Source organism: Betta splendens, chromosome 19 (assembly GCF_900634795.4).
Source record: "Betta splendens chromosome 19, fBetSpl5.4, whole genome shotgun sequence".
In the NCBI taxonomy this organism is placed as follows: domain Eukaryota; kingdom Metazoa; phylum Chordata; class Actinopteri; order Anabantiformes; family Osphronemidae; genus Betta; species Betta splendens.
Window position 1 is genome coordinate 15,255,391 of NC_040898.2, and position 20,098 is coordinate 15,275,488.

The following is a 20,098-nucleotide window of genomic DNA, read 5'->3' on the forward strand; positions in this document are numbered from 1 at the left end:
ACGATGAAATGATGTAATATATTGTGAAATCTACAAGCTTATATTTTAAACATTTGATCATCAAATGCATTAGCAGAAGCATGCGTAAAAACACAGCGTTTGTCCCTCAGTAAAGATGCCGTAAAATCTGAGTAATGACGTTAAGAACTGTTTTTGGTGTAACGCCCCTTTAAAGCGTGTGCAGCATCACGTGTCGCTCGGATCATGTGACTCCAGTCACTAAGTCAAAAACATCCTCAGGCTGCTCCGTCTTTTAGTATCTGGGTGTTTTAGTCGCGACAGAAGCGACGTTTGTGTCACAGCTTGGCTTTTATTGCCCAGAAACTCGCAGGTAACAAAATGCCCCCGTTCATGTGGTGAACGCCGGCTAGCCTCTGCTAGCCGCTGCTAGCCGCTGTTAGCCGCTGCTAGCCTCTGCTAGCCGCCGCTAGCCTCTGAGAGCCGCCGCTAGCCGCCGCTAGCCGCTGTTAGCCGCTGTTAGCCGCTTTTAGCCGCTGCTAGTCGCTTTTAGCCGCTGTTAGCCGCTTTTAGCCGCTGCTAGTCGCTTTTAGCCGCTGTTAGCCGCTTTTAGCCGCTGCTAGCCGCATAGCCGGCTAAGCTAACGCTGTGTTCGGATTAACGGGCTCTGCAGATGCTAGTCTGTTACTTCCATTTACTGCCAGGAAAAGTTGGTTTCGTGTTAAAGCAGGTTATTTTGTTCTTCTACACGTTGTTGTGTGAATATTAACCAGCGTCCGCCGTTGTTTTTTCCAGGCTGAGAGGAGTATGCGCTGTTCATAACAACTGATGGAAATGGTAAAGTAATAATGTTTATAATGAATTTATTAGCGAAACGCATCTATGAAAAAAGCTTAAATATTAACCTCGGTTCTAAGATTCGCTTCAGAATCAGGTCAACGCAGAATGAACAATAACAGTAACATTTTTTACTTTTCAATTTTTCTACATTTTCCATTTCAGCATTATTACCTGTATAGTTTAACATTAGACGTTATAAGAATATCTGCAATGTAAAGTTAAAATATTATGTGTTCTGTCTGGTTTAAACTTATTTAAGCGTTTTATTACATTCTGACCTACATTTATTTTACAGCATTAGTTTGGTGATTTATTGCCAAAAAGTTAATATTTCACACAAACTAAAAAAGAAAACATATTTATTTGGACTCGAAGTTTAAAACTCTAAATCCTACCACTTGCCATAATAACTAGTTTTTATATTTATATGTGATCTATGGAGTTTTATCATTTATGTACATTTGCTTCTAAAGTGAGGGACACGACCTTCACTGAAGGTACGGTATCTGGGCCGCTTTAGCGTAACACCTGTTTTATCTCTGAGTTCCTGCTGCACACAGAGGCCAGTGCGATAAGCTTGGCTTGACTGTGTGTTCAGATTATGTTTCATCACAGGACGCTGTTGTTCTCTTCGTCCTGTGTCCAGACGCTGCAGACGGGGATCTTGTTCCTGGTCGTGCTGGGCCTGAGCTCAGCGCTGATCTGTCCTGATGGAGGCATGTGTGAGGACAAAAACACCTGCTGCAAGAACACAGAGGGAGGCTACGGATGCTGTCCACTGCCACACGTGAGCTGTGTGTGTGTGTGAGCTGCGTGTGTGTGTGTGCAAGCTGCGTGTGTGTGTGCGAGCTGCGTGTGTGTGTGCGAGCTGCGTGTGTGTGTGCGAGCTGCGTGTGTGTGTGCGAGCTGCGTGTGTGTGTGCGAGCTGCGTGTGTGTGTGCGAGCTGCGTGTGTGTGTGCGAGCTGCGTGTGTGTGTGCGAGCTGCGTGTGTGTGTGTGAGCTGCGTGTGTGTGTGTGAGCTGCTTGTGCGTGTGAGCTGCTTGTGCGTGTGTGTGTGTGTGTGTGTTAGATGTTTATATTAAATACAAATGCTTAGTTGGGTGAATTATTCAGATTGGTGGTGGAGTTGGTTTCTAGATTATTGGTCTGACAGAACAGGACACTGCTTTGTTGCTTGGCTGGTGTCTCACCTCGTCATGTTGGAACCTGTAGGCCGAGTGCTGTTCAGACCACCTCCACTGCTGCTACGAGGGGACTCTTTGTGACCTGGTTCATGGAAAATGTGTTAACAAGACCTCGTCCCTGCCGTGGATGAGGCGACGTCCCTCCCAACGCGTCCCACATGAGAACGCGCAGGCCGTCATCTGTCCGGACCAGTCGTCCGAGTGCCCGGATGACACCACCTGCTGCCTGGTCCCTGACGGCTCCTGGGGCTGCTGTCCTTTACCAAACGTACACACCTCACAGAATCTGACTAAGCTCTCCTGTTCTGCTCGGAACCATGTGTGAAATCATTTTCCTCGCTCTGCAGGCTGTGTGTTGTGAGGATAAGCACCACTGTTGCCCACAGGGAACAAAGTGTGATGTTGCTCACTCCAAGTGCGTTTCCTCCTCACTGGAGTCCGTGGCTATGCTGGTGAAGCTTCCTGCCTGGAGGAGGGACAATGAGCCAAGTAGGAAATTCCCCAGCGTTAATGTAATGTTTCCATGTTTTCTACTCTGATACTTAACAGCCACGTTTCTGCAGCTTCGACCAGCAGCTCAGTGATGTGTCCTGGTGGGAGAAGCAGATGCCCAGATGGTTTTACATGTTGCCAGCTCACCGGCGGAGACTATGGCTGCTGCCCCTACCCGCAGGTCAGTGTGGCTCACAAGCCTGAACACACCTTGGCTCAGGGTTCCATCTGTCCACGTCCTCTGTGTGACTGAGCTTCCATCACGTGCAGGCCGTGTGCTGCAGCGATCACCTCCACTGCTGCCCAGGCAGCTCCACATGTGACCTGGAGCATCAGGTCTGCAAGTCTGGAGAGGCACGCCTTCCTCTGCTGAGGAAGATTCCAGCTGTGCCCAAAGATGGTGAGCTGCTATTACCTCACCTTCAACACTTCACTACTCCTAGGATCGATTGATGACTGCTGCTCTTTCCTGTCAGTTGTTTGTGAAGACAAGAAGTCTATCTGTCCTGATCAGACCACGTGCTGCAAGTTGGTAGACGGCTCATACGGCTGCTGTCCGATGCCAAACGTACGTAGCTCAAGTCACCTGAGGCTTTAAAATATCAGCAAACGGAGGTGAAGCTGCTCAGAAACTGACAGTAGTAATAATGTGTTGGTTGTGTGGTTCCAGGCCGTGTGCTGTTCAGATCACAGCCACTGCTGCCCGGCCGGCACACAGAGCGACCTGTCCCACGGCACCTGTGTGTCGGCTCAGGGGGAGAGCCCCATGGTGCCAAAGACCCCTGCTGCTGCCGCCGTGATGGAGACCGTGGAAACACGGAGCAGAGGTGAGAACGGAGCGGGTGAACAAGGCTTTGTTTCCTCTCTGACTCAGAGTCGTAGCAGGTTGAACTGTTAAAGCTGCAGAGTTGGTTAATGTTACGCTCACGTTCTTCTTCTGCTCGTCTTTCAGTCGGTTCCGTTCCCTGTAATGACTCCGTGGCCTGTGCTAATAGAAACACCTGCTGCAAGAATCCAGCAGGGGAATGGGCCTGTTGTCCTTTACCCAAGGTACCCACACACCTCACACCTCACACAGACCTGCAGCCTGTTTGTGGGAAGGACGGTGTCTTGTTTCATGTCTGATGTACGTTTTTGTTTGCAAAATACTGAATACGACCATGTCTGTCTGTGGTCGCACTACACGTTATAGGATTATTATTAATTTTATATATTATTTATTACTGACTAAAAATAAATAATAAATAAATGCAATGCAAAGCTCAACCATTCCATTAAATATCACTGAATGTGAATGCAGCTGCTCTGGAGTCAGTCAGGTTGGTACAAAATGAAAACTGAAGGAGCCAAAGCAAACCTCAGGACCTGCCATCAAATAATTTAAGAAACCCGAGCTGCAGCTTTGGCAGCAGCCGCGACCTGAGCGTACCTCGGCGTCTCTGGGGAGGTGTAAACTTGCTGTGTGCCAAGGCTTCCAAAAACACATCAGGCCTGAGGCTGATGCATAAATCAGCTCCAGAAACAGTCGCTGCTGCGCAGCGTTGAGCCCCGTGTAACCAGGCTCCTGCCGTGACTCTGTTCCCCCCCTGCAGGCTGTGTGCTGTGAGGATCACCTGCACTGCTGTCCCCACGGCACCGTCTGTAACCTGGCAGCCTCCACATGTGACGATCCGGCCGACGGCGCCGTGCTGCCCTGGCTCGACAAAGCGCCCGCCTTTCCCTTCCTCTCTGAAAACAGCAAATGTGACGAGTCCAGCTCGTGTCCTGGAGAATCGACCTGCTGCAGGACTGCAGCTGGAGCCTGGGCCTGCTGTCCTCTCCCTCAGGTAGGAGGCAGTGGCCTGAAGGGTGCTGGTCCTGGTTCTGTAGCTTACAATGACCCGTCTGTGTTGTGGTTACGGGCAGGCTGTTTGCTGTGACGACCACACCCACTGCTGTCCTCACGGCACAGTCTGCAACCTGGAGGCTGAGACCTGTGACTCGCTGTCCTCACCGTCTCTCCCATGGGTTCGTAAGGTCCCGGCTCTGACCTCTGAGCTCCAGGACGAGAAATGTGACCAGCGGAGCTCGTGTCCAGGAGGAAGCACCTGCTGCAGGAGAGACTCTGGCCAGTGGGCATGCTGCCCTCTGCCTCAGGTCAGTGTGCGGATCAACAGGCGCAGCATCTGTTCTTCACACAACAGTGGAAGAATGTGAAGCGCTCTCACAGGAGTTTTTAGAAAAGGTTTAAAACCATCCATCAGCGTTGATGCGATTGGATGCGACGGTAAAATGACATTTTGTCAGATTCACCACAGACGTTGGATTAATGTGAGGATTTTCCATTTATAACAACCTGAAGCAGAAGAGGTGGTGTGAATTCTCGTTTACACGCTTCACTGGCCGCTGAGTCGTATTTCTAGTCAACCACCGTAGGAGGTGGAGAGAGACGATGGGTATTATCTGAAGCAGCTGTGAAACAAATCACACAAACTTAACACTGAACCAATCTGTGCTGAGGAATTACCTGTTGCAGCTCAGCGACTTGGAGGCCTGTTACCTGTGAGACGCAGCTCAGCCCCCTGAGACTTAACCCTAATGATAAAAACAGGCCGAGTCTTCTGAACCACAGACGGCGCGTTAATGTGCTTCACGTTGCATGAAAGCTCTCGCATCTGTGGAAAGACGATCCGTCATGTGCAGGGTTTAAGCTGTCATGACGGAGCCTCGGCTCTTGTTTTCCAGGCTGTTTGCTGCAGCGACCGCGAGCACTGCTGCCCTAAAGGCTACGAGTGCAACGCGGCAGCTCGGACCTGCGACCGGCCCGGAGGCCCCGGCCTGCCCTGGCTGCAGAAGGTCCCGGCGCTGCAGGAGGATCACAACATGTGTGACTCCCAGACCAGCTGCCCCAAAGACACCACCTGCTGCTTCATGAGCCGCACCCAGGAATGGGGCTGCTGCCCGCTGCCCAACGTGAGTGTGTGCAGCTTCACGCGGGAAACGAGTCGACCGCCAGGGTGTTGTAACCAGGTCAATGCTGTTCCAGGCTGTTTGTTGTAATGACGGGAACAACTGCTGCCCCAGTGGCCTCACCTGTGAGCCTCACCGCTCCTCCTGCTCCAAGGGCCCCCGGGTCATGGCCTGGCTCAGACAGGGCGCCACGCCCGGCGCGCCCACCGACGTCAAATGTGACAACAAGAGCAGCTGCGCCACCGGGACGACGTGCTGCAAGCTGCCCCAGGGCGACTGGGGCTGCTGCCCCCTGGTCAAGGTTCGTGGCCACAGGCAATACTTGAGTTCATTCAAAATGCAGCTGCAACTGCCAGCTGATTGCAGGTAGTTTTGTCCTCTTCAGGCGGTTTGCTGCGCCGACCACGAGCACTGCTGCCCTCACGACTACACCTGCAACATGGAGACGGGGACGTGTGAGAAGAAGAAGCACAGCCTGCGTCAGACCTCCGTGGTCCCGTCCAAGCGGAGAGACCACAGGGATGTACCCTGTGACCGCACGGGGACCTTTCACTGCTCCCAGCGACAAACCTGCTGCAAGGTGTCGTCCTCAGAGTGGGCCTGCTGCCCCTCGCCCAGGGTACGTCAGCCCACAGCTGGGCACAGCTGGGTTCTCAGAGCACCCTGAACGTGGCGCCGTTACATCAGCGTCTCAGCCTAACCCCGTTTCCTGTCCCCAGGCCGTCTGCTGCTCCGGCTCCAGGCACTGCTGTCCTGCAGGATACGCCTGTGACCTGAAGGCTGGAGGCTGCACCCTGGAAGCCCCGCTGACGTGGGACACTGGGTTCCAGGACAGAGAGAAAGACTTTGTCCCTGGTGGGCTTTAACCAGGGCACTGATCTCCGGCTCATGTTGTCTGAGGCCGATAAGGGCTTTTCCTCTGTCTTGATTTGTTTTTGCACCCGTGGCTGAGGCGGGGCGTTGGCCAGCAACCCTGCAGGCTGAGCGGCGTCTGCGTACAAGGACGAGCCTGGTGTTAGAACTGTCAGTCCTGCGTCAGTTAGGAAGCTTTTAAAACGTGCAACCGAGTTATCGTCCACTGTGACGATGTCTTTTGCAGCAGCTGCACCAAGAAACAAACTGCAGACAACAGACAAACGATCTGCTTCATGAGCCTCCAGCTGATTTAATCACATTTAGTTTGAGTGGAGCCGTTTTGTTGTTTTCGCCTGTAGCCATCATCCTCCTCTCTCCTTCTCTCTTTCCTCCAAACTGGAGCCTGACATCGACACACAGGCACCGAACGGAGCACAAAGAAACCGAGGAGCTTCAGTATCTGCTTTTATAACTTTATTTCTAGATTAGTGGCAGATGTTTTTTTAGTAAATGCTGAGTTTGGCGGTGCAGAATTGATCCAGTCAATCTAGAAAATGAATGGAGGAGTGAGCTCGAACGCTTTGTCCACTTTCTTAAAATAAAATAAGATCATTTGTTTTAGTGTTTATTGTGTTTAGTTTTTGTTCTTTTAAAATATAAATGTACTTTCTTGTTTTGGGAAAGTCTTATAGGCTGAAAATGTGAATGAGGGGTTTCAGCTCCAGTTTCCCCTAAAGCAGGACTAGAAATGCTCTCTTACTGTTTAATGCTCCATTTCTTTCATTCATTTGAATCAGAAACACGTGACGAAACCAACAGCTGGTGCCTTCCATCGTTTGGTACAGTTTACTTCAGTTAAGCACAGGAAAGGAACAAACCTGTTTTCCTTTTGTAGATTTCTTAAAATGATGCCCAGAAGTAAAAATTAAAGTCAGATCTTAATGTCACGAGGAAGTAAATCTGTGTTTCACTTCATCAGCTGAGAATAAACACAGACACTGAGATGACGGTTCTGTCATCTGGTTCTGAGTTTTTTTTTTTTTTGAGTTTCCTGGTTGTTCAGCCAAATGTTCAGCAAACAGCAGCGCTCAGATCTTCACATTAAAGTATTTTAACCTTTAAAGATTAACAGAGTGACCAATGATCCCACTGAGCAGAACCAGGACACAGTGGAAAGGAACCGCCAGCAGAACCAGAACCGGGCCCAGGGGGTCGTGTGACTTACCTCAGTTAAAGTGATGGAAAGATGCTGAAGGTGGTCTGTTATACTTTTATCTGCTGACATATAACACACCTCGAGGCCAGAGGAGCCTTTGATTTACATGGTTTATCTAGAAGTAAAACAACTGTGAGATTATTTTCGTCCTGCATGAGGATGAAGTGCAGCGATTAAAAAAGTGCATAATTAGATTGGCTGAGGTCATCCATGGAGTTTATCTGTTGACAGGAAGTGCAGCCACTCCAGCTTCCTCTGGCCTCCTCACCCACCGCCTCCCTCTTCCTCGGCCTTGGGAGGTCAGGAGTTATTGCAGGGGGTGGAGGTGCACTGAACCTGTTCATCATCTGCCCCCTGGTGGCTGGAAACGGTCACAACAGCTGCTCTACGACGGGAAGGCCAGCGGTTCAGACCTAGTGTTTAGACACCACTGTGTCTGTATGAACAGAACAACCAGTGCTCGTGTGATCTAATAACTGGGACTATCACATCCTCCCCAGCAGCGATTCTTTGAGGACTGGGACGTGACGGACCTTGAACCCTGGCCGAGCTTTTCACGTCTAAGTTTAGCCGACTTCACCCACCAACAGGGACGCTGAGTGACAGACTTCCTGCTCTGCTGGTCCCATTCATTCAGATGTTGCTGGGGAGAAGGAGCCTCCACCCAGTTCACCCAGTCTCACACGCCTCCTGCTATTCGGCTGATTCCCACAGGAACGTTCTGGTTCCAGTCGTCTCTACTGGTGGATCTGTGCCAGTCGCTTTTGAAAAAACAGCTGTTTACTGGAGGTTCAGCTCATTGTTACACTGAATTTTATCTTTAGCTTTTAATATTATCTTTAATTGTTGATGAGCTGAGCTCCTGTCTATTTTCTGTTATTTATTTCTGCTTTTTAATATATTTGTAATTAATTTGTACAGTTCCTCTGTTTTTGTCTATAATGTTATGTGTATTTTATGTCTGGAAAGTTGGGACCTATTAAATGCCCACAGACCAGATCCCGATGTAGGTGTGAGCGGGGACGTCTCCAGAACCCGGGCCTGTGGGCGGGTCGGGGTCTGAGGTGTGAGGTCTCGTAACTCCTCCGAGGACTCGGCCAATCAGGAGCCTGTGGGGGCAGAAAGCCGGTATGTTCCACTTGGATACGAACGTACACACGACTCCGGACGACAAGACAGAACCACTTACAGACTGGATGTCGGCTTAACTCGGGTCGGGACAGGACCGATCGACTCTGTGTCAGGTAGCTGAGTCCGGCTTTGTTTTACTGGTGCTGCTCTCAGCTGTCAGGTGGAGTCAGCGGTGGAGTCAGCGGTGCAGCATGGGAACAGTAGTTCTGTCCTGAGCCCGTGGGCCCGAACCGCGGCAGTACCGACGGCCCCGGTTCCCGTTCTCACCGTGGATCTCGATTAGACGGCACCAAACAGCGACTCTTGTCTGGGTTTGTGTGAGAGCTGCGTGGACGCGTGTTTTGGTCCGAGTGACTGTCACCGTGCCGGGCCTGAGGAAGAGGGACTCTGACAGCTGGCCCAGTGGAAAGCATGCGTGCTATTTATAACGTGTGCTGGTCCGGGCCGGTGGACCCTCAGCGAGATGTGGCCTGAACTAACACTCGACGAGCCAACGAGCACAGAGCAGCTCCTGTCGTTGCAGTGATGTGTCCTCCAGAACTGACCCTGTGATCTCGTCATGCAGGTTTCATCAGAACCATGGCCCGACCCCAGATCAGCCCCGACGCGCCGCTGGGCCTGAGCGCGGGATCCGAGCTCTCCTTGCTCCACTGCCAGGAGGAAAAGACAGAGACTCTGGTCCCACAGCTGAGCCGGGTGATGCAGCATGGCACCGCCCAACACATGGTCCCGGCCGGTCCAGAACAGTCCGAGGAGGACTCGCGTGTCTGCATTGTGGCACAGGCTGAGAGTAAGACAGCGCAGGCTCATCTGACCTGAAGCTTCCTCACGTGTCTACGTTCACGGGGCTGTCCTTCTCTCTGCTCAGGTGAAGACTTCCAGGAGTTCAGCCCCACCAGCACACGGGGCCCCTGCTGCTCCCGGCTGCTCAGGTACCGAACCCTCGGCCCGACCCGACCCGGCCCGGCCTCCCGCCTCCTCCCGCGTCGCGTTAACCTGCTGATGTGTTTCAGGGCTCGTGTGGAGGGCGCTGCCCACAGCAGTGACTCAGAGGGGGAGGATTTCATCACACTTCACGTGCAGCCTCAGAGGAAGCAGCGCAGGAAGAGCAGACGGCGACGGAGCGAGGGCGAAGGGGAGGAGCCTCCCATGATCCGCGGCCTGTGGGTGCAGGAGATCGACTGGCTGAGACCTGCACAGAGGGAGGCCCCGGGCCCTCTGTCTGCAGACGCGGACGCCGCAGGAGGCTCAGACTCGGACCAGGACCAGGACCAGGACTCTGCATCCACGCGCTCTCACGGAAGCGACTCGGACTCTTCCTGCTGCGCAGAGGACGACGCGGACGATGATTCACCCTTTGACCTGATGCACGTCTCTGACTTTAAGCCGTGGTCCTGGACAGGAAGTGAGCGGAGCATGCTGGGACTGTGCCTCAACGCCCCCTGGGGTTTTGATGGTGCGACGCATGTTGTGGACGAGCTCAGGGGCAAAGTGACGCACGTGCCCAAGCTGATGGCGCCCCCCTTCTTCAGAGATTTGATGAAACGCACCTGGAAAAGCAGAGAGCACGTCAGCGAAGGGCTTCTGTTCCATCCGGTAACGCTCACAACCTCCAGAGTGATCTCATTCACGTGGTCTGTGAAGCAGTGCTCGACCCTTTTACTGTCTCTGTGTGGATCTCTCAGCAGCTGCAGCCCGTCGCCTCTCAGTACAGGGAGGGGGCGGAGTACAGCGTCCTGCACCACATCCAGAACGGCTCCTACGGGGACGTGTTCAGTGTTCGGGACAAACGGACGGGATTCCAATGTGCTGCCAAGCGGGTAAACCCAGAGGCGGTGGTCCAGGCCAGCAGGGGATTCACTGATGCCACAGGGTTTGTTTTGTCCCGTCTCAGATTCCACTCATCCACTTCAGCAGCGAGGAGGTGAGCTCGTGGAGCGCGCTGACGTCTCCTCGGGTGGTGGAGCTGTTTGGGGCCGTGAAGCAGGGCGTCAGTGTGGTGCTCTTCATGGACCTGAAGCCAGGTAAAACAAACCGAGCCGCGTGACCGTGTGAGAGCGCGTCTGGAGTTAACGGGCTCTGAACCCCCGCAGCATGTTTGGCTCAGCTCCTGAAGGACATGAAGGCCCTGCCGGAGGATCTGGCCCTGCATTACCTGCACCAGACACTGGGGGCGCTGGAGCACCTGCACCGCAGAAGAGTTCTCCACCTGGATATTAAAGGTGTGGAACAATGAGGCCTCACAGTTGTATCCGTTGCTCGTTTGACCTGCAGATTTTGGGTTTCGTTGCGCTGCAGACTTTTCTTTCTAGCTTCCTGCAGCCGTCAGACTAAGCGGCCTCTGCATCTGCGCCGGACGAACGCTTGCATGCTTTACTGGCTTCCTGTCTGAATCCTGCCTGTGGCTTTTCTTCCAGCTGACAACGTTCTGCTGTCTGCAGACTGCACACACACATTCCTCTGTGACTTCGGCCTCTCTGAGACGTTGGACTCTGACGCTGGCGGCACCAAGGCCTTCAGGGGTGAGTGGGTTCTGACGCGCCGCTCCACAGACATGGGCGTTTGGTCGGTAACTGTGCTTCGTGGCACTAGGAGCTGCGTTCCCCGGCACAGAGACCCACATGGCCCCTGAGGTGGCGCGAGGGGACCCGCTGTGCACCAAGGCCGACGTGTGGAGCAGCTGCTGCATGCTGCTGCACATGCTCAACGGATGCCACCCGTGGATCCGCTACTACTCTCACCCCCTGTGCCTGCAGGTGAGAGCCCACGTCAGACGCTTCCGAGCCGTCGCGCAGGGACTCTGACCCACTTGTGTTGTGTTGGACAGATCGTCAACGAGCCGCCGCCTCTGTGGGAGGTGCCGTCCAGTTGTAACAACTTCACAGCCCAGGTGTTCAGGGCCGGACTCCGGAAGGACCCCGACAGACGGGCGTCCGCCCGGGAGCTCCGGAGGAAAACCACCAAGGCCCTCCGAGCAGGTCGACAACCTGTCGGATCAAAACCATCTAGGTTTACAAGGTTCAAATGGCAGTGTTGTGATTTTTACTGCGTCATTCACAGTGGGAGGCCTCAGGCCCTGGTCCGTCAAAGCTGCCTGTGAGACGCTGTATCGCAGCAAACTCCGGGCGGAGGACGGTCCCTGCTCCTCGTCCACGGGCATCACCTCCAGGAGGCCTTCAGACGCCGGCTCAGCCCCTGTGATGTACTGGGTGAGCCCATGGAGAACCACGGCGGCCGAGGAGGACTGGGAGGACACGGGCTCAGACCACGACTCTGAAGTGCTGGGTTCTCTAACTAGGGAGGGGGACTCTCAGCCCCGATCTCTGCGCGATGACTGCACCGAGGACAAGATCAGCTGGGGCTCTGGGTCCGACCCTGAGGTCGACATGTACTTAGGAGAGGACGAGTTCCTTCAGAAGTGGCTGAAGACTGACGGGGACTACGAAGGGGACTGGGAGGAGGAGGAGGAGGAGGAAGATGAGGACTGGGACTCCTCCTCCACAGAACACACCTGTGCTCTCACAGGACTTTTCCCTCTGTTGCAGAAAGGCCAAGAGACAAATGACAGTTCATGGGGGTCAGAACCAGAACTGGAGCACCTCCGACATGGTGAGTTGTCCAGCAGCAAAGAGTTCTGTAGGTACAGGAACATGTCAAAGACCTGAAAGATGTTGTCTGCTCACAGACGTTCCTGCAGGCACCACGTTCCAGACTCTGTCCCCTGAACCTCGGGACGACCCCCCGTCGTGTTTCAGCTGCTCAGAGTCGTCGCCCATCGACGCCTCAGACAAGGTGTGAACGGCTGCACATATGAGTGAACCTGCTTCAAGGGTTGAAGCCTCTGAAGAGCGTTTGTGTTTTGCAGGACTCTGATCATTCGTCTGACGACATGAGCTCTGGAGTCTTCTCCTCGTGTCCCGACGGACGCCTGGAGTGGTTGGCCTCAGCCAGTCAGCTGCCCTCTCACTGCTTCCAAGGTAACACAGCCGCCGATTCTCTGGCGCGTGAAGACGTTTGCCTCTGTGTTCATCTCCACTGGCTGCTGTGACGCAGGCATTGACATCTGGATCGAGAACATCCAAGGCGAGTGTCTGAGGATCCGAGAAAGCCGACAGGTCAAAGTGGGTCATGTCGCTGTGGGAATCAGTGATCAGGTAGGTTTCAGTCCCCTGATGAGTTTACTGACCCATGGAGGACGGCCTCAAATAAAAGAGCTGAGACTGGACTTGGAAATAATAATAAAACTACAGAATCTCAGAATCAGAAAAGCTTTATTGCCAGGTCCTGTAGAGAGCACTTTACAGAACTTGGAATTTGACTTGTGTTGGCAGGTGGTGCATGTCAACATAAGAAGAGTACAACATGACATAATTCATTCATGTTGCTGGACAGTGGCTGAGGAGGGAGGTGTTAGGACTGGCCCATTGGTTTCAGTCATCTCTGGGTCACACACAACTCGGTCACCTCATTCTCCTCAGGATAAATAATGCTGCAAAGCCTCTCAAAAATGAGCACAGGCGTCCTGTAGTCATCCAGGTTGTACCGTTTTGCAGCTTTGCAGTCAAGCTTTGGTCTTGGACTCAGGCAGGCATCTCAGGCAGCACAGATCCAGTCATCTCTGGGTTGACACGTCCCCTCTCCCCTCAGCTCTCGGGGAGAACCTTCACTCTGGAGACGGTGGACAGGAAGACGGTGTCCTTTGACCAGCAGATCACAGAGTCCGGGCTGTGGCTGCGCTGCGTCCCTGCTCCTGACAGATGTCAGCGCTGGAGGTGGAGAATCAGAGACGGAGAGCTGGAGCTTCGAGAGTGACGCCAACGCTTCTGTTGCAGTTGTTATGTTTGTGTTGATAAAAAGCTTTTTCACCTACCACACAATGACTTTGTTATTGTGAAGGAATCAGCTTTGTTGGTTTGATGTTGACAGAAACAAAGACTCTGATTTGTTTCTAGTGGATCTCAGTGAACTGCTCAGCTTAGAAATGGGCTGAAAACATCAATGAAGCTACATTTTGTTTCACATCGTTGTTGTGTGGCCTGACTTTAGAAAACTTATGATGTCATAATGTGATATGATCCCTGGAGACTGTAATACTTGAACATTACCTGGTTTTTTTATATTAATAAAAAATAGAGAGAGATTTCAGATTTCATATATTATTTCAACAGACATCTTTACAAAAGCCTGTCATAATTCAACAATTATTGTCTGATTAAAAACACAGCAATGTACAACATTGCGTCTGCTATGTACAACATTAATAAGTCAAAACTGGGATTAAAAATTTAAAAAATGTGTGAGGTAAAATGTCAAAAAATTGACGCCCCCAGTTAAACTTCATTTTTGTTTATAGTAATTTGTAAATGTGTATCTTTGAGATCTGAGCATCTTTCACCTATTCACAGGTCCATTCACGCAGAGCAGCCTGGATGACGGACTAATTAACAGGTGTCATTAATAGGCATTAACTCGTGACTAGAGGAACCTGTTTTCCCACTTCTGTTTCTGTAACTTCAATAAACTTGCGCGTTTCACTTCCTCGACATTTTGTGTACTGTGAACATAGAGGCCCACAGACGCTGTGATTGGTCGGCTGCGGAATCTGGGCAGGCCTTAATTTACACAATTTGTGCTGTGATTGGCTCAGTGTTGATAGTGGGAAGTTCTCGTACACCGGTGTCTCCCTGGTTGCGCAAGACGCCATTTTGGAGTGTCACTGTAAGATAACGGAAAGATTGAGAAGCTGTCTTCCTAAAGGTAACAATCGGCACAAATGAACAGTTTTTCGACTTGATACTGTCATATTACACGAGGTGGTTGCCGCTCGTTTCAAACTTCTGATTTAGTTCGCGTTTAACGTGACGTCACTGTACTCGTTCGTTCCTGTGACGCGGCATTTAGCTAACAGCGGCTGGTATTAGCCTGCTTGCTAAGCAGTTCCTGTACGGCCAAAGAGTCGCTGTGCGCTTCATAAGGTACGGAGTTTGACTTTCCCTGGCGGCTCTTGTTTCTTGGGGTTGTTCTGTATGTAAACAATGTTTCGCAGCGTGTCGTAAACGATGAAGGCTGTTCTGCCAGATTGTGGACGCTGTCGTCCGCTAGCAGCAAGCTAACTAGCCGAAGCATCCGCCCTTAATGAAGCTAACGGCGTTTGAGCGGTGCTAACTTGATAAAGTTCAATCTCTGACTTTTCCCACATTAGAAATCTAAAAAATAACAGAACGGCAAAACCAAATGGCTCAAGGAAGCGCTTAACACCATTTTTGCTAAACTGCCGATCTTTCGTTTCGATGGAGCGGTTGTTAGCGTGCTAGGACCTAGCGTCTTGTGACGGTTCACCCATTGAGGTGCGTTAGCGTTGCCAACTGGAACAGGCCTCTTATCTGCTGATCGGTTGGATACTCTGTTTATAACAGCACCAGGGCTGCTATTCGCGGTGACTTTCGCGTAAATTTTCGTGTAATATACCAACCATCGATATTATTAACTAACTTAATCTTGGAAAATGGTTAACGCCGATGATTATTTTCTAAATGCCGACCTGACACATGTAGAGGGCTTAATTAGTCCAAAAATCTAGAGACGTGTGTTAACAATAAGAACTGATGAGAGAAAAAGCATATTTAGCAACATTATAACCTGAGGATGTTTGATTTTTATGCTGGAAAATGACCAAACGTGTTACTGAGACCCTGAACTTGGCCTCCCAGCAGATAAAGGGCGACTTCATCCGATTTGTAACTTCCCATCCCATATAACTGCCTGTAAATGTGTCCCTATCTTCCCTTCTATTATAATAACTCACATTCCAGCAGATAAATCGTCATCTTGATGATGTAATCTGACATGATAGAAGCCAACGGTTTAAGGGAGACTGCACTAAGACTCTTAAAGTTTAAGAAAATTCATGACAGGATCATTGTGCTTTTCCTTCTGTCTCACTGGACAGATGATCTATATCAGCTATGTGGTAAGAGTTCAATAAAACAATAGAACCTGTGTCGGGGTAGACCTGCAGTGGTTTGGTTGGTAGATAATACGCAGTGGTAAAGCAGCACCTTAAACAAACATCTCACTTGTTTTCCCACCATTCATTGTGCTGCTCCTGCACTTTTAGTAAACCAGATACTCGTATGTCATCAGCTTCTTTTATTCAGTTGTTTGTTCCTTGATCATCTCTCCACTGGTGCTGAGATCACATTTAATGTCTGCATGCCCTAAATAAGTGTTTTTTGTTTTTTTTTTCTTTTCAATCATCATCATCCTTTTGTTCTTCACAGTACGTATTACATTTAAACTGAAAACTCTCCTAACCCTGTTTGCTTCTTCTGTTGAACAGCTTCGTCACCATGGGGAATGTATTTGCGAGTTTATTCAAGGGCCTATTTGGCAAAAAAGAGATGAGGATTCTCATGGTCGGTCTCGATGCTGCTGGAAAAACAACCATCTTATATAAACTGAAGCTTGGCGAGATAGTCACCACCATTCCCACCATTGGTAGGTGTTGTAGTGATTTTGAGCTGTGTAGTGGCTTTATTGATTTTGGGAAGTTGAAGGTACTTGATGTAAAGCCTGTTTTGGCCTGTGCTTCTTTGGTAGATCATAATTAAGGCTGCACTGCACTAAACTTGTTAAATTAATACAACATTTATAATCATGAAATTTTGATGCGTGTGTGATGTCAGGACTAAAAGGACAAAACCCTGATCGGAGAAATAAATATACAAAAGAAAATGGAATTTTTTAAGATAAATGGGAAAATGGAATTTATTTAAACTACCTATGCAGAAAATAGAAAAAGCTCTGATCACAGTCAAAAGGCCACTTCCATTTAATGATCTAAGTGTTGTAGAGCTTTTAATTAAGTTTTCGGCAATAAATATGAATTCTAGAAAAGTTAAACTCCATGAAGTGTTTTGTATGAAGCCTTGTTACAGCGACACATGCATGTTCTCTTCTGTCCAGGTTTTAATGTTGAAACTGTAGAATACAAGAACATCAGCTTCACAGTGTGGGACGTGGGTGGTCAGGACAAAATCAGGCCACTGTGGCGCCACTACTTCCAGAACACTCAAGGTGAGGAGGGGTGGTTGTGTGAGCTGGTGTTGGTGAACATTTCTGCCCATAGGTGTCCTCATTGGTACTTAAAGATGATGCTGAATGTAGTGGAACTATGAGTCATGCCTCATAGTTCAGTTCTAAAAGATCACATTGTGTCATTGTGCTCTTTCCTTTCTCATGAAGAAACTTTAGGTAAATTCCAAGCTGAACATGTATTTTATTGGTTTCTTTGGGAAGCTTCACCCCCACATATGCATCAGCTTCAGTGTTTAATGGCAAACTTCAGAATCGGAGCCAAATTTTATTGTCTTGGTAGTTACAAAATGTTGTAAATTCAAGGCTTTTTTTTTTTTTGTTCTGTCCAGCAGTTTAACAAGCAGCATAACTTACGCTGAATGCCATATTGTGATGGACAGCTTTGCTTTAACAAGAGGAGTACGTAAAAAATATATATACTCCTTTTTCCAAGTCTTTTTCATTCTAGGTTTGGTTGTCAGACCACATTTAAACAGGAGGCTCAACAAGGAACATGGTCGATGTTCATTATAACTTCATGGGTATTAAACTCTGTCCCACAGCCTGACCTCTTATACCAACAGTGTGACTGGGAGCAGCATTGTTGTCTTTGTACTGACTCTGGAACAAAATGGCTCCATGTGCTGCAGCACATTGTCTCTCACAGCCATCTAATTAAATGGGCAAATACACTTAATATGTAAGGATTGAAAAACGGTTTCCGCGAAGGTCAGTCAGTTTAACTTCGTTATTTACATAGCTTAAAGCTGATTTGTCGACTGATGAGCTTAGGTTAATTATTTAGTGTTCAGTCAGCTTAAAGGGATGGTGAAATATTTACCAGCTGTACATTAACAATGAGTTGACAGAAGGTAAGGAACAACCTTTTCCTTTATGTTGCATATCGTAACAAACTGCAGCTGCTCTGTCCTTCACATGATGATGTCAGAGCAGATTATAGTCGTTATTATCCAGCAGTTGGAATCTGTGTGGTTCACCAAGCGTCTCTACTTCAGAGTCTGGGATGGAATGAGCATCCAGCTTTTATGCAGAGAAAAGATTTACTGAGCTGCAGGAACACTTTGCACATAATTATTTCTTAATGAAACCAATCACAGCTGGAGAGAGGATTTGTCTGCAGAAAACCTCATTTTTTTGTTGATAAACTTTTCTTCATCCACGTTGATCCTTTTAAATGCCGTGTCGTCTTCTTAGGGCTCATCTTTGTGGTGGACAGTAACGACAGAGAGCGAGTGAACGAGGCGAGGGAGGAGCTGTCCAGAATGCTCGCCGAGGACGAACTCAGAGATGCTGTCCTGCTTGTTTTTGCAAATAAACAGGTGCGGTTGCCTGGGAGATATCCAATTCCATCAGACTTTTAGTTCCAGTGCATACGTGTGATGTTTAGTGCATTAACTGAGTGAAGATACAAGTCCTTGTGAAGCAGCTCTGCATGTTTCTTTTTCCCCCCCAGGATCTCCCCAACGCTATGAATGCTGCAGAGATCACAGACAAGCTGGGTTTGCATGCCCTCCGCCAGCGCAGCTGGTACATCCAGGCCACCTGCGCCACCAGCGGGGACGGCTTGTACGAGGGCCTCGACTGGCTGTCCAACCAGCTGAAGAACCAGAAATGATCCATTCCACCAGTTTGTTTTTTGTTTGTTGTTTTTTTTCTGTTTCAACACAGCGGCAGCACCGGATCCAGGCCCCTTCGCTCCCGTCTAACCCAAGTTTCAACCCCAGCTCTTTCTTTCAAGAACTTCCTTCATTCCCTCACTCCTGCTTTCTCCCTGCGTCAGTACTCTTGGTGCTGCTTGTGTGTGCGGTTGTGTGTGCGTTTGTTTGGGTGTGCGAGTGTGTGCGTGTCTTGTGTGTCCAGCGAGTGTGTGGGTGTGCAGGCGTCTCTGTGTATGTTGGCTGGGATTGGGAGTAACCCTGGCGTGCCTTTTACAGACCTTCTGTGGAATCAGCAGTCTGGTTTTCAAGCCCCTTTCTCCATCCACCAAACTCAGCCTCTGCCCCACTCAGCCTCCCCCCACTCTCAGTCTTGCACGGCCCCCTTTTCCCTCTCCCTTATTCTGCAGAGAAAGCATGGTTTTCATACGGCAAAGAAAGAGCAAGGGTGCAAGCTTCCTTCCCCTGTAGTAAATATGTTAGCTAGAAACATTCACCCAGTGTAGACTGAATGCTAGATGTTCATTTTAACCTTGATTTTTGAAACCTCCATCCACCAGTAAGAGATTCAGTAAATTGCATCTTAACCTGTATCAGGTCGAAGCAAATCAGAAAACTGTAAAAACAAAAAAAGAATAAATAAACACCCATCCTCAATTGTTCTGGTGTCATCTGAAAATCATGCTGTTTTTTATTATTATATTGGAATATGACAGATTATTCTTAGCAATGGTTCTGCAATGAACACTACCTTTCTACCCCCACTGAGACCATGAAGCACAAGGGAAGCCAACAAGCGTGAAAAATAAAATGTACTTTAAAATTAGAACCTGTGACTGTGCAAATTATTATACTGAATTGTTTTGGTAGCCTCACCTGGGTAATTTGGATTTCAAGATCATTCTGATAGTTTTTCTGCTTTATCAAATACAAAGTGTTGTGCATTTGACGACTTCAGCCGTTCGACCGTGTCCTCGTACATTCACGATTCACGTTTTTCCTTTTGAGAGATGTTAGATGTGTTTTGTTCTGTAGCTAGATTCATCATTTCTATTTGTACTATGTTTGCTGAACCAAATGCAATTGAGCATTATGACAAATCCCGTAAATCAGTGAGTGCAGCCTCGAGAGCCTAAACTGCATGATTTTTGACTGACGGGGTTTAACGCATCCAGTGTCTGATTTTCCTTATGGAATTAAGGACTGGCACCAAATATGAAGACGTGAAGAAAGGAAACCCAGCTCCAGTGTCTGGGTCGTCTTTTCATGATAGTGCTGCATCCTTCACGAAAGACCGACGTGTCTGCAGCTTCTCTGGTCGTCACCGCTCACCCGTGGGGCTGAAGATGGCACTTCTGTCAGGAATGATTGTAAATCTGTAAGTTCCCCTGTAAACTGTCTCTGTGGGGATCCTGAACACATTAATAAACATGATCCAATCTAACTGTTGCTGAGGGCGACTTTGTTAGTGCAGAAGTGAAAAGGTCGTGTGACTGAACATGTGTTGAAGCCGAGGTTTGAGGTCCTTATTGTGTTTGACCTCAGATTAAACAAACTCCTGCATGTTTTCGTCTGTTGGACCTTCAGGAATTTGTATCATTTAACTGTACATTTTATGTATTTTACAGTCATAGGGACAGCAATAAATCCAAACACAGACGTGTTGAACAACAGGCCAGAAATAGTATCAATAATACCAGCCTAAAAAGTTTGCATTTGC

The 20,098-nt window shown here is 49.4% G+C and overlaps 3 protein-coding genes across 5 annotated transcripts; all 3 read left to right on the top strand.

Annotated features, from left to right (window-relative positions):
* The first annotated feature begins 173 nt into the window (after positions 1–173).
* grnb (granulin b) lies at positions 174–6,905 on the top strand. Its single transcript, XM_029133876.3, has 16 exons — positions 174–331; positions 754–795; positions 1,445–1,585; positions 2,012–2,251; positions 2,331–2,472; positions 2,547–2,656; positions 2,746–2,875; positions 2,952–3,043; positions 3,146–3,302; positions 3,428–3,525; positions 4,068–4,301; positions 4,381–4,611; positions 5,200–5,427; positions 5,501–5,725; positions 5,810–6,043; positions 6,144–6,905. The coding sequence occupies exons 2-16, from the start codon at positions 787–789 to the stop codon at positions 6,288–6,290; spliced, it is 2,418 nt and encodes an 805-aa protein (XP_028989709.1). The 5' UTR covers positions 174–331; positions 754–786; the 3' UTR covers positions 6,291–6,905.
* Positions 6,906–7,055: 150 nt separating this feature from the next.
* LOC114845633 (mitogen-activated protein kinase kinase kinase 14) lies at positions 7,056–13,766 on the top strand. 2 transcript variants are annotated; one of them, XM_041068450.2, is made up of 15 exons: positions 7,056–8,739; positions 9,192–9,416; positions 9,495–9,558; positions 9,640–10,222; positions 10,312–10,446; positions 10,521–10,650; positions 10,720–10,848; positions 11,044–11,148; positions 11,219–11,382; positions 11,454–11,604; positions 11,687–12,235; positions 12,312–12,418; positions 12,492–12,603; positions 12,680–12,780; positions 13,274–13,766. In XM_041068450.2, the coding sequence occupies exons 2-15, from the start codon at positions 9,206–9,208 to the stop codon at positions 13,436–13,438; spliced, it is 2,706 nt and encodes a 901-aa protein (XP_040924384.1). In that variant the 5' UTR covers positions 7,056–8,739; positions 9,192–9,205; the 3' UTR covers positions 13,439–13,766. The 2 variants fall into 2 exon arrangements, with proteins under 2 accessions (XP_040924384.1, XP_055360388.1); XM_055504413.1 differs by having other exon boundaries at positions 10,315–10,446.
* A 457-nt stretch (positions 13,767–14,223) lies between these two features.
* On the top strand, positions 14,224–19,822 carry arf2b (ADP-ribosylation factor 2b). 2 transcript variants are annotated; one of them, XM_029133878.3, is made up of 5 exons: positions 14,224–14,383; positions 15,966–16,123; positions 16,592–16,702; positions 17,918–18,042; positions 18,177–19,822. In XM_029133878.3, the coding sequence occupies exons 2-5, from the start codon at positions 15,976–15,978 to the stop codon at positions 18,336–18,338; spliced, it is 546 nt and encodes a 181-aa protein (XP_028989711.1). In that variant the 5' UTR covers positions 14,224–14,383; positions 15,966–15,975; the 3' UTR covers positions 18,339–19,822. The 2 variants fall into 2 exon arrangements, with proteins under 2 accessions (XP_028989711.1, XP_028989712.1); XM_029133879.3 differs by lacking the exon at positions 14,224–14,383 and adding an exon at positions 14,416–14,601.
* The last annotated feature ends 276 nt before the right edge of the window (positions 19,823–20,098 follow it).